Genomic DNA, 12,694 nt, shown 5'->3' on the forward strand with positions numbered 1-12,694 from the left:
GATCTCTCCTGTCCTTGGAATTCCTTCCTGACCTCTGGAATTCCTTCCCTGCCTTGGAATTCCTCCCTGACCTCTGGAGTCCTTTCCTTTTCCTTGGAATTCCTCCCTGACCTCTGGAGTCCTTCCCTTTTCCTTGGAATTCCTCCCTGACCCCTGGAGCCCTTCCCTGCCTCAGCAGAACAAGCTCCTCTCATCTCAGGGAGCAGGAGGGATGTCGGTGCTTGTTGTTGTTGTTTTTTTTTTTATTCTTGATTTTATTTTTTATTGCTGTTTTCTAATCCTTGTTTTATTCATATTTCTTTTATTTTTTTAATGTTGTTATTTTTTAATGTTTATTTTTAAATTCCTCAGGCACAAGTCTGCAGCTTCTAAATTCCTCAGGCACAAGTGGCCTGCAGCTTCTCCCAGGGGCCACAGAGAGCTCTGCTCCCTGTTGGAGCTGTGCCAGGGGAGCTTTAGGTTGGATTTTGGGGAAGAGTTCTTCCCTGGAGGGTGTCTGGAACAGCTCCCCAGGGAATGGCACAGCCCCAGAGCATGGGGACAACGCTCCCAGGGATGCACAGGGTGGGATTTTTGCAGGGCAGGAGCTGGGCTTTGATCCTTGTGTGTCCCTCCCAGCTCAGGGCATTCCATAATTCCAGAATTCCCGAGCTGAAATGGAGCAGGAGCTTCTGGAGAACCGCTCCTTCCCAGTGCCAGCTGCACGTGCTGGAGGCTGCTGGCAAACACAGCCTCTGCTTTTGTACCTTTTTGTCTTTTTGCTTTCCCTTTCTGATCCTGGCGGATGGGCTTTAATTGCTGCTTTAGTCTGGTGCTGGTGGCTGAAAGGAGGGATCAATAATTCACTGGGAAGAACATCATGGAGCTCCAAGGTTCCCATCTGCCTGCTTTGGCTGCGGGCTGCAGCCCCCTGGGCTCTCACAGCTTTGTGCTTTCCCAGACAAAAAGGAGCTCGGGATGATTGCTGGGCTTGTTTTGGGTTTGCTGGAGGGGAGGAAGGCTGGATTTCCCCTGGATTTGTTCTCCTGGCTGTGTTTGATCTGAGCAGGGAGGAGCTGCTGCCTGGGTTCCAGATGTGGGTTTGCAGATGATCATTTCCGTGCTGTTAAACCTTGGGATCTTCAGCAATTTGGGAGCATTTCTCTCTTTGGGAAGCTGTATCAAAATTGGGGCAGTCCAGTCTTGGGAGATAGAAGGGCTGGAGGTTCCTCCAGCTGTGCTGTCCCCACTGGATGTCCCTGAGCTTCATCAGCCTGTGGAAAACGTGAGTTTCCCATCCTAGGGGATCCTAGGATCCCAAAGGATCTTTTTGATCCAGTGTCACAAAAATCACAATAAATAGAGCTCAGCTCAGCTGGTCCATCCCCAGGCTCTAAGGCAGGATCAAGTGTTGCCATCTCAGGGTGCTCAGAGGTTTCCTGGCACTGAGGAGGTGAACAGCCCTGGTTAATTGGGATTAGCTGGAATTGGGATTGTTCAGCCTGGAGAAGAGGATTTGGGGTCAGTGAATTGTGGCTTTTCAGTGCCTGAAGGGAATCTGCAAGAAAGGTGGAGAGAGATCTTTTACAAGAGCCTGGAGTGCCAGGACAGGGGAAATGGCTTCAAACTGAGCAGAGGGCAGGGACAGATGGGATATTGGGAAGAAATTCCTCCCTGTGAGGGTGGGAAGCTGTGTGAATTCTCAGAGAAGCTGTGGGTCCCTGGAAGTGTCCAAGGCCAGGTTGGATGGGTCTTGGAGCACCCTGGGACAGTGGGAGGTGTCCCTGCCCATGGCAGGAGGTGGCACTGGATGGGCTTTACGGTCCCTTCCACCCAAACCATTCTGGGATTCAGTTTCCCAAAGGGAAACCCATGAAGAACTCCCTGTGCCCAAACACGACACACCCCCAGCTTTTCTCCTCCTGTCCTCCAACATTTTCATTTCCTCCTCCTATTCCAAGACCCTCAAACCTTTTAAAACCTCTCTCAACCTTCTCCCATCTCTTCACATCCCACTTAGGCACTCAGAGGTCGGGTCCAGCCGCCGGCTCCCGTTTTTTTTCCAAGAATTACCCTCTCCTTGAACTCATTTCTCCCTCCAGCCTCTCCAGCTCCTCTCCTGGGCTGCACAGATGACTAAGCCGAGGTTTTTTTTCAAGCACAGACTAAACACATGCCCACCTTCCTCCCCAGCAGCAGCCCCTGCTGTGCTCCCCTGATGTGTTTCATCTCCCGATGCCCGCGGATCACCAAAGTGCATTTTTCAAAGGGTCTCTCCATAAAGCTCTATTAGCAGGGGATGAGTAATGGCTTGACAAACCAGATTTAAGTGGCCCCTTCTGAATCATCTTGGCAGTAATAGGGGGAGTGTGTCCATTTTTTGATTAAATATTTCCAGTGCCATTAACTCGGCCGAAGTAAACAACTTCTATTGGGTTTGCCTGCTAATGACAACCCAAAGGTCTTTGATCCCGGGGTTTCAGAGAGCCAGGAGCTGGATAAAGATCATGGAATCGTTGCTAAAGTGTCATCAAAGAGTTGGGAAATGGTTCTTTACTCTCTCTCTGTGTGCATGTCCTGCCACCTTCAGTGCATGTGGTGCCACCTGTGATCCTCTTGGGATCCTGGAGGATTTTCCCAAGAAAAATCCATAATTCACCTTCATTTCTTGTGCAGATTCCTTCAGGCTGGCTCTCTGTTGCTCCTTTTTGCCTGCAAGGGGCTGTAGCATATTCCATGGGTTTTGTGTGTATCCCAGTCTTAAATATTCCAGCTTTTCATATCCCAGGATTCAGTTCATGCCTAAAAAGAAAAGGTAGAGCCTCATTCTTCTTTCAAATCAATGAGATTTGAGATATCTTCACCCTAAATATAAAGATATATTTATTAAAATGTATTTTTAAAGGATCATAAATCAGTAGGAATGCTGCATTATATTTTAAAAATTAATTCTTTGTGGTTAACCAGCCAAACAAAGCTGATTTCAGGCATTGTGCTGATGACTTTGGGGCCATTAATTATTGACTTCAGCACAGAGCGTGGTCAAGAACAGCTTTGCAGTGGGCAGGAGCCGTGTGGATAGAATTCCTTGTGTGAATGTAATTTTTTTATGGTGAGAGAGAAGCCAAATTTCTTGGATGAGAGTCAGGCCAGGCCCTGCTCTGAGCTGTCCTGGCCAGCAGATCCACTGGTGCTGCTCAGCATATGGATGGGAATGATTCAGGCTGGATGAATTCCCTGGATTTTGGCCAGAGGCTTTTAAAGGAGCCAAGGCCATGCAGGGTGGGATGGCAGCAGAGAGAAACCTGCTCCTATTTCCAGGGAAAAGGCTCCAGTAACAGGTTCTGGGGTGCTGGGAAGAGGCCAGAGCATCTCCTGGTGGATGCTCCTGAGGGTGATCCCTGCACCCAGCACAGCCACATTCCCATTTTCCCTCTTTTTCCTGACAGTGGGAGCAGTGTCCAGTTCTCCCAGCTGCTCCTGGGGCTTTGCTGGAGCCATTCCCTGCTTATTTGGAGAGCTGGTTCCTTCCTGCTGTGACTTCTCATTTAATAACTGAACCTGAGCACTGCTGGCCTGCTTTGGGGCATTGTTTTACAGGGTTTGGGTGGGTTTTTCTAATTTTAAGGCTTATTTTTGAGCCATCTGTCACTCCAAGTGATCCTGCACCCGGATATAACCCAGCTGATTGCCCTGCTTTCCCAAACAGTTCTGCTGATAACATTTCAGATTGCCCTGGTCCTGTCCTCCAGAGGCTGGAGCAGGCAGCACTTGATCTAATCCTGCTTGGCATTTATGTCACTGGAAATGAAATTGCATTTTGCTGAATGAAACTGAGAAATGGGAAAGTAATACCGCAAATATGTTCTGCCACGTGGGATCTCCTGCCAGGGAAGCTTCTGAGGGAAGTTGATTATCCCAGAGAACAAACTCTGCTCTGTGGCTCTTCTTGCAGGACGGGGAAGTGTGGCATCCAGGGATTCTTCTGGAGAGAAAACATTCCCAGCCTGGAGACTGAGAACCCTGGGATGGGGTGGGTTGGAAGGGACCTTAAAGCTCATCCAGTGCCACCCCCAGGGTCACCCTCCACCATCCCAGGGTGCTCCAAGCCCTGTCCAGCCTGGCCTTGGACACTCCCAGGGATCCACAGCTTCTCTGGGAATTAAAGGGAACAATTCCTTCCCAATATCCAAACCTGAACTCGAAGGACTGGCACAAAAATCTTGGGGAGTGCCTGAATTTGGAATCTGGTCACTGCAGGAGAAGCTGAGCTCTGCTGGGTTTGGGTTTTGGTGCTTCCTCCACCCCCCAGTGTCCCCTTGGCAGCTCCAGGAAGGAGCAGAGTTTTGCATCTGGGTATGGAATCATTAACCATGGAGCAGGGAGTTAAAAGGAACTCTGCAGAGCATTAGGAGATCAAGCAGGTCAATTGAAAGGAGGAAAAATTACCATCAGTTATCTTCAATTAAATTGTTATCGCTCCACATGAAGGATCCCATTTAGAGGGAGGCATAAAACCTGAGAGTGGAGGTGACTGAGGGAATAAATTCCCCATTTTTCATTCCAAACCCAGAGAGGGAACATCCATCAGCAGGCACAAGGAAAAGAGATCTTTTTTTCCTCCTGTTTCCAGCCTACTTTGAAGCAGAGCCCATTTGGAAATCTCTCAGTGACACTTTTTTTTTTTTTCCAGGGGAAAGCACAAACTCCTTAACGCCACAACTTTTAGGAGAGGCTTTAATAACAGAGAACCCCTTCTTGAGTAGGACTTGTGCTTCTGAGAGGTTGTGGTTGTGTCTGGCTGTTAAATTTGGGGCAGTGGCACCCCAAAATAGCAAAATATCTCAGTTTCCAGGGCTGGGATATCCTGGTTCAAGTCCCTGATCCCTTTCCAAGGCCAGAGAGCAGAAATAACTTTGAACTGTGCTCATGAGCCTGGGAAAACACCACCCAAACCCTTTTTTTTTTAGGACGTTTTATCACATAAAGGAAGGCAATTCCTGTGGTGTAGATGGACTAAACCAGTTTGAAGTTGATTTTCAGACATGAAGAGTCCAATCTTGTAGTAAATAAACTTCAACCAAATGGTTTACACAGGAGATATTTTCAGATGCAGGAGTTGAAAAGCCCACTTGTGTTATTCCTGGGGTTTTTTGGGTTTGATTTTTTTTTTTAAAGGCAGGGAAAGCAGAGGAGGAAGCAGCCAGGTCTGCAATTGCTCGGGGGGTTCTGCTTGTTTGCTTGGCTGGGTTGTTTACTTACCTCAGAAATATCAGAATTGCTCAGTTTGATCTTTGACAAGCAGAGAAGGAGAGAAAAATAAAGGTCAAAACGGAGCCTTCATCTTCGCTGGGGTGTCACTTACATCCCCTGACAGCTCTGCTTCCTCTGCCTCCTGAAACTCCCTGGAAAAGGAGCTTTTTGCCCAGGCTGCTCCAGAGGCAGGGGAATGACACAGCTGGAAATAAAACCCAGCAGAGTGAGGAGGGCAGGGCAGCCTGTCCCTGCTGTGTGGAACTGAGCACTGAGTGCCTGCCTGGGAGATCCCTCCTCCCCTCTTTCTTCTCCTGGGAAGACTCAGATTTCTCCCTGTGAGGGTGGGGAAGCCTGGCACAGATTCCCGGAGAAGCTGTGGATCCCTGGAAGTGTCCCAGGCCAGGCTGGACAGGGCTTGGAGCACCCTGGGCTGGTGGAAGGTGACCATGAAGTCCCTGGGTTCCTTCTCCTCTCTCTGCATTCTCTGTGGGTTTTAACTCTTTGACATGGGGCTGCAGACAGGTGAACTCTGTCGCAGTGGAAAACCTGGTAATTGGAGAATTATAATTGCCCAAAAATGAGGCGAGGGGAGGAAACAGGAGTGCCCCGGAGCCAGGCAGGGATTGACAGATCATTATTGTGCCTGGTCAGAGCCTCTGTGGGCTGAATGCAACATCTAAAGCAGAAAAGCCAACATAAACAAGTGCTGCAAGTCCCATTGACAGCTTTAGGCTCGGGACTAAGAGCAAAAACAACCCAAGTGCAAAGGATGTTTATGAGACTCAATGTTCTGGGTTTGTTTACTGCTCCTCGGGGCTCTGCCACTCTCAGATCTCCCAGCTCAGGAAAAGTTGAGCTGCTTTGGAGGGGGATTTCTGAAGAAAAACAACATTTTTAACTCTGGAAACCTCCCTGCTCAATCAGCAGGAGGAGGTGGTGTGGAAGAGCCCTTTTCTCCACTGTGAGGGATGCAGGTGTGATTATTTCAGAGCAGAAAGGTGTTCAGTTGTCCTGTTGGGACCGAGCCTAAATTATGTAAAATAGCAGCTGGTGGATGCAGCAATCAAAGGAGATGAGGGAGAAGGTGGGCGAGAGGAAAAAGAGGCACAAAGAGATCCCAGTCCTTGGAGAACTGCAGGAATTCAGGTGCACAAAGAGAATCTGAGGCTGCAAAATCCACCCTTCATTGTCTGCTTGGAGGAGCCATCGATAATTGGACCATGATGAGTTTCTCTTTTATTGGATTCCGTGGTTCCAGCAAGGCTCTGGGGTCCTTGCTAAAACCACAAGTGGCAGATTCTCAGCTTCCGAGGTTTTCAGACCTAAACTATTTAGGAAAGGATTTTTTTTTTTTTTTTGGTCTGTTTATCTGAACTTGGAATGAACTGTTTGAGGTTTGTCCCTAATAAAAGCATAGTTTGGAATCGCTGGAATATTCTGCAGCATAAATATGGCCTTGAAAATGGGCAGAGAGGGGATGTGTTTTGCCTGCAGTCAGGGCTTGCTCTTAGTTAAACTCAAGGATGCTGAAATCTCCCAAACTGATCCCACACAGTTCCTGCCCTTCCCTTGAATAGTGGGAAATTTAATCCTGCAACCCAAGGATTATTTAAATCTGAAATTCTAAAGTTTAGACTCGAATCTGAACTGTTTTGAGCATTCTCTGGGATCTGCCAGTGGGACTTGGGGTGAAACCATTCTGTGCTGGTTTTGGTGACAGTTTCCAGCACGGCCATTCCCATTCCAGCCTCCACGTCCAGCCTGGGGGATCCTCACGCCAGCATTGCCAATCTTCTCCCATATTCTGGGGATTCCTGAGCATTCTGGAACCTCCAGCAATTCCACGTGGTGACCTTTTGGCCCTGGAATCCTGGACTGATGTAAAGGTCAATAATTGCAGCAGCAGCAGATGTGGAGATCCCCAAAGCTCCTGGGAAGTTGTGCTCACCCTCTTTGTGTTTGGAAAAGGAATTTTTTCCTGGTGCACCTTGGAGCCCAATGGAGGGCAGGTATTTTCCCTGCCAGAATTGTTGAGGCTTTGGAAAAAAACTGGCAAAAAGCAAAAACCTCCACTTTAGACCAACTCTTCTGGAAGTGCCTCATTTTGCTGCCAGGCTTTGTCACACATCCCCATCCGAGCTGCATCTCATGACAGAACCACTGCTTGAGCCAAAAGCCTGAAGTTTCCAGCTCTGAGCAGGTCAAAACGAGACATTGCAGCAATTTGAAAATGTTGTTGCAATTTCGTTTTCTCCCAGCCAGAAAGTTGGACGAAAATAATCCTCGCCATGAAAAGCTTTGGTTTCAGCAAATCAACGATTTGTTTCACCCGCAGAAAAAGACTCCTGGAAAAATTCCTGCTCTGGGACTGGCTTTAATTCGGGCAAAATCAACAGTGGCTCCTAGTGGCTGACTGCAGGGGAATGGCCAAATCCATCTTGAGTGTCCCTTCCTTGACCCTCCTCGTGGATCTTTGTTCGTCAGCGAGCGGGAAATTTGTGCTGCGAGCAATAAACCATTTCAGAAGGCGTAAAAATATCCCCGTTTCCCGGGCTCCCGTTGGTGTCAGGAGAAGATAATTGCACTGGAAGGCTTGGAGCATTAGATGTTTGGTTCATCTGCTCCTCAGCATCCTCTCCAGCAATCCCCAAGCTCCCAGCAGAGCTTGGCCGCCGTTCAGGGCCATCCGTCCTTGTCCGTGCCCGGCGGGTCCTGCCTGGTGTCCCGGCAGGATCCCGCTCCAACATCCCTGCTCACAGCTGGTCCTGTCATCACATTAGTGCTGCCTGCCTCCAAACACCATCCCAAAAGGATAATGAAGATCCCTGAGGTGAGATTTTGCAGTGTCAGCCGTCTGTCAACCTTTCCCAGGCGTCCTGCCGTGCTCCAATCTGCTGGATCAGCTCCTGGGCACAGCTGCTGACGTTCCAGGCCACCTCCTTGTCCTCTCCTGTCCCTGTCCCTCGTGGCTTCTCTCCCCTCCCTGACAGATCACTGCGGATTTTCTCCCAGACTTCAACAGGAAGGAAAAGTCACGGCGCTGGAGACAAAGCAAAAAGGGCACAAATTGTCAAAGGAAACTGGGAAATAAATTCAGGATTGGCTCAGTGCTCCACAGGAGAATCTTGGGTTTGCCTAAGGAAACTTGGGATTTTAGAGAGTAACAATGTACAAATTCCTTTTATTTGCCTTATGGTGTTTAGGTTGTTCAGCTTTTCAGACTCAACACTGACTTTTTTGGTGATGACCCTGAGATTGTCTTACCATGACGCACTCAATTATCTTTGAGGTATTTTCCAACCTTAGTGATTCTGTGCTTCTATATCCACATCATTCCAGGATTGGGGATTCTGAAGTGACCACCAGGAAGCCCAGTTTTCGTGATAAAATTGTAACTCTGGGCAGCAGCAAGGGGAATTTGGAGAACCCCACACTAGGTTTGCCTTCAGTGCATGAGGCTGCTGCTCCGTGGGAGACGACGAGGTTCTGGGAACAGCAGTGGGCAGGTTTTCCATGTTTCCCAGGAAAAAAGTGCTGGGGAACAGCAGGAAAAACAGAACAACCCCAGCAAGCTGCAGATTCCTGTCAAGAATGGTGGTGGCTTCTTCTCCTAGATAATCAGCAAAAAGATGAGAGGAAATGGCCTCAGGCTGTGCCAGGGGAGGCTCAGGTTGGACATCAGGAGGAATTTCTTCATGGAAAGGCTGGTCAGGCACTGGAACTGCCCAGGGAGGTTTGGGGTGCCCATCCCTGGAGGTGTCCAAGGAATTCCTGGATCTGGCACTCAGAGCTCTGGGCTGGGGACAAGGTGGGGATCAGGCCTGATGGTCCTGGAGGTGTTTTCCCACCTCAGTGATCCTGGGATTCTGTGTGATTCCTGCTCCTGGGATTCTGTGTGATTCCTCGCTGACAATTATCATTCATTTCCCAGCCTTGCCTGCCACCCACACCCTGTTCCAGGAGCTGTGCCTGCAGGGACACCAGACTTTAATGAGTTATTTTGCTCCTTGTCAAGAATTCCCTCTCCAGCCCTGCCTGGGAGGACCCTGAACGTGCCAGGTCCTGACAGAGAGCTCGGGACGCTGCCAGCACCGTGTCCTGTCCCCACTGTGGCTTGGAGCAGGACAGCCTGGGAGCCTGCAGGGCTATTTTGGGATCAGTCTCTGTGGAGAGCTGCTTAAATTCCATCCCAGAGCAGCCCTGAGCCTCTGATGAGGTTTTTGGGGGTTTTTTGCCTTTCCCCAGGTGTGGTGGTTTCAGTCCAAAACTGGGTGGAAATACTAATTTTGTGGAACTGGGTGGAAATACTAATTTTGTGTAATGGTTTTGGTTCGCTAATTTTATTTTTTTTTTTTAATTCTGATTTAATTTTTAATTTTTAATTCCAAACCATGACACCAGGTAGTTTTGGCGTTGTGAGGCAAAGGAGTAGGATGGATGAGCTCTGCCTGATGTGAGAGAATGGGGCCCTGCTGCTCAGGGAAAGAACTGCAAATTTCCCAGTCCTTCCCCGGTATCCCATGGCAATCCGAGTTTATGGATTAGAACCTGGAGCTCTGAGTGCTCTTCCCCCGGATAAATGGTTGAGCAGCAGACAGACGATTGCAGGGAGTAATTTAGCAGTGAATGATGGCTCATTAGCAGCCCACGGGCTGGAGGGGATGTGTGGGCTCTTCCCAAATCCCACTTAACTCTTTCGCCCTCTCCTTCCACTGCCAAGGGTTGGATTTGCTGAGTGTGGATGTGTTACAGAGCCTCAAGTAGTGCAACAACATCCCCCAAAACCAGCCGATTTTTACCCCCCTAACGAGGGATGGGGAACAAAGGAAATTATTATCAGTCCAGGAGATGAGTCAGATATGAAAATCACACTTTTTCCCAGACAATGTTATTACACTAAGGAAAAGGAAATGAAAAAGGCTCATTTTGTCTCACAAAGGAGCAGGCCTGGAACTTGGTTTCAGTCCGAAACTGGGTGGAAATACTAATTTTGTGGAACTGGGTGGAAATACTAATTTTGTGGAACTGGGTGGAAATACTAATTTTGTGTAGTGGTTTTGGTTCGCTAATTTTATTTTTTTTAATTCTGATTTAATTTTTAATTCCAAACCATGACACCAGGTAGTTTTGGCGTTGTGAGGCAAAGGAATAGGATGGATGAGCTCTGCCTGATGTGAGAGAATGGGGCCCTGCTGCTCAGGGAAAGAACTGCAAATTTCCCAGTCCTTCCCCGGTATCCCATGGCAATCCGAGTTTATGGATTAGAACCTGGAGCTCTGAGTGCTCTTCCCCCGGATAAATGGTTGAGCAGCAGACAGACGATTGCAGGGAGTAATTTAGCAGTGAATGATGGCTCATTAGCAGCCCACGGGCTGGAGGGGATGTGTGGGCTCTTCCCAAATCCCACTTAACTCTTTCGCCCTCTCCTTCCACTGCCAAGGGTTGGATTTGCTGAGTGTGGATGTGTTACAGAGCCTCAAGTAGTGCAACAACATCCCCCAAAACCAGCCGATTTTTACCCCCCTAACGAGGGATGGGGAATAAAGGAAATTATTATCAGTCCAGGAGATGAGTCAGATATGAAAATCACACTTTTTCCCAGACAATGTTATTACACTAAGGAAAAGGAAATGAAAAAGGCTCATTTTGTCTCACAAAGGAGCAGGCCTGGAACTAGAAATGCTCATTGCAGAGCCAGGTGCTGTGGGATTGATCTCCAGGGAGGGAGCAGATCAATCCCACCTTTTCCCTTTTTTTTTTTTTTTGGGAGCCTGGGTGCTGGGCAGGCTTTGCTGCACTCCCCAGGAAAGGAATGGAATGTCTGGAAGCCCGAGGGAATGTGGTGCTGGGATAGAAGAGGGGCATGGAAAAATCTTGGGTTTCAGCTCCATTAAAATCTTGTACAGCCAGAGAAATTCAGAGATCCTGAATGCAGTCCTGGCACTCAGCTGCTGGCACTTAAAATCTGCTGGGTTTAGGAAACACCATCTGGGGGGTTTGGGGGCAATTCCCAAAGGGAGATAAGTACCTCAAGAGACATAAAACTATTGATCCCACTGACTTTATTATTTTTTTTTTCCTAATGCTCTTTGGAGATGTCTGGAAGAAAAATGCTTTGTTTTAGTGAATAGAGCTGATATTCCTATATCACATACAGGAATATCCTATATTCCTATATCACAGGAATATCCTGTATTCTTATATCACATACAGGAATATCCTATATTCCTATATCACATACAGCAATATCCTATATTCCTATATAGCAGCATCCACAAAGTCCTACTGGAGTCAGTGCAGTAAAAGCAGAGTGATCCACGTGAATCCAGGCAGATTCCAGCTTGGATAATTCTATCTTGGAACAGTGAACAAACCTCTCCTTTGCTTAGCTTGAATTATTTTGGATTGGGCACAATTGTTCTCCAGCTGCTCCAGAGCTGGGCTGGGATCCTGTGATCCCAGTAAAACTCACAGGGAACTCCGGGAGGTTTATCTGCTGTTCCCGCAGACAATTCTTTTTCTTCCATGGCTTTCCAGAAGGAGCACAAATCCCAGCAGGAGGAACATTCCAGCCTTTCCCATTTTCTCTGACCACGTTGCTTTTCTGCCTGCAGCCAGACGAGCTGACCAACGCCCTGGAGATCAGCAACATCGTCTTCACCAGCATGTTTGCCCTGGAGATGCTCCTGAAACTCCTGGCCTTTGGGATCTTTGGCTACATCAAGAACCCCTACAACATCTTCGACGGGATCATCGTGGTCATCAGGTCCTTCCCCCACCGTGGCTTTTCTGCTGAGGGTTCAGATGGGCTGGGGAGTGGGGTGGGGATCAGGGATGGCAAGGGAAATTCAGGTTGGATGTTAGGAAAAGGGTTTTTACTGAAAGAGTGGTTGGGCACTGGAACTGTCTGTCCAGGGAGGTGGTGGAGTCACCATCCCTGGATGTGTTTAAAAAAGGATTGGATGTGGCACTCGGTGCCATGGTTTAGTTGGTGAGGAGGTGTTAGGGCATGGGCTGGACTCGATGATCTTCCAAGTCTCTTCCACCTGGTGATTCTGTGATTCCATGTGTTAATCCAGGGTTGGGATGTGCTGTAATTGTGCTGGACTTTTGGATTCCTGTCCTTAGGGGGGCTGTCCAAAGTAAATCAACCTGGCAGATGGAGAGGAAAATCTATTTATGCCACACATCTGGCACTGGGGTGGATTTTCCACTCAAGTGCAGCGTGGCTGGTCCTGGGAAAGGGGTGCTGGGAGTGTCCATACCCCAGCAGTGCCCTCCCTCTCCCAAATGACCCCAGCTGGGCTGGAACTGGGCAAGCAGGAGGGGAAGGGAGGGCCCTGCTCTGCTGTGCTCCCCAGGGGACACTGTCCCAGCCACACCCCAGTGCTGGGATCCTTTCTGATCACCCCTCAATCAGTAATTTGGGGCAAAGAATTCCAGGGAGACAGAGATGTAA

The 12,694-nt window shown here is 48.6% G+C and overlaps 1 protein-coding gene across 2 annotated transcripts in view; it reads left to right on the forward strand.

Annotated features, from left to right (window-relative positions):
• Nucleotides 1–12,694, forward strand: part of LOC121350840 (voltage-dependent T-type calcium channel subunit alpha-1H-like) — a 108,269-nt gene that overhangs the window by 44,590 nt on the left and 50,985 nt on the right. For both annotated transcript variants that reach the window (XM_041462553.1, XM_041462554.1), the window contains exon 9: nucleotides 11,850–12,001. In XM_041462553.1, the coding sequence (XP_041318487.1) occupies nucleotides 11,850–12,001 (152 nt within the window). The remainder of the gene's footprint in view (nucleotides 1–11,849; nucleotides 12,002–12,694) is intronic.

Source organism: Pyrgilauda ruficollis, unplaced genomic scaffold, assembly GCF_017590135.1.
Source record: "Pyrgilauda ruficollis isolate IOZ18807 unplaced genomic scaffold, ASM1759013v1 scaffold16, whole genome shotgun sequence".
NCBI lineage: Eukaryota > Metazoa > Chordata > Aves > Passeriformes > Passeridae > Pyrgilauda > Pyrgilauda ruficollis.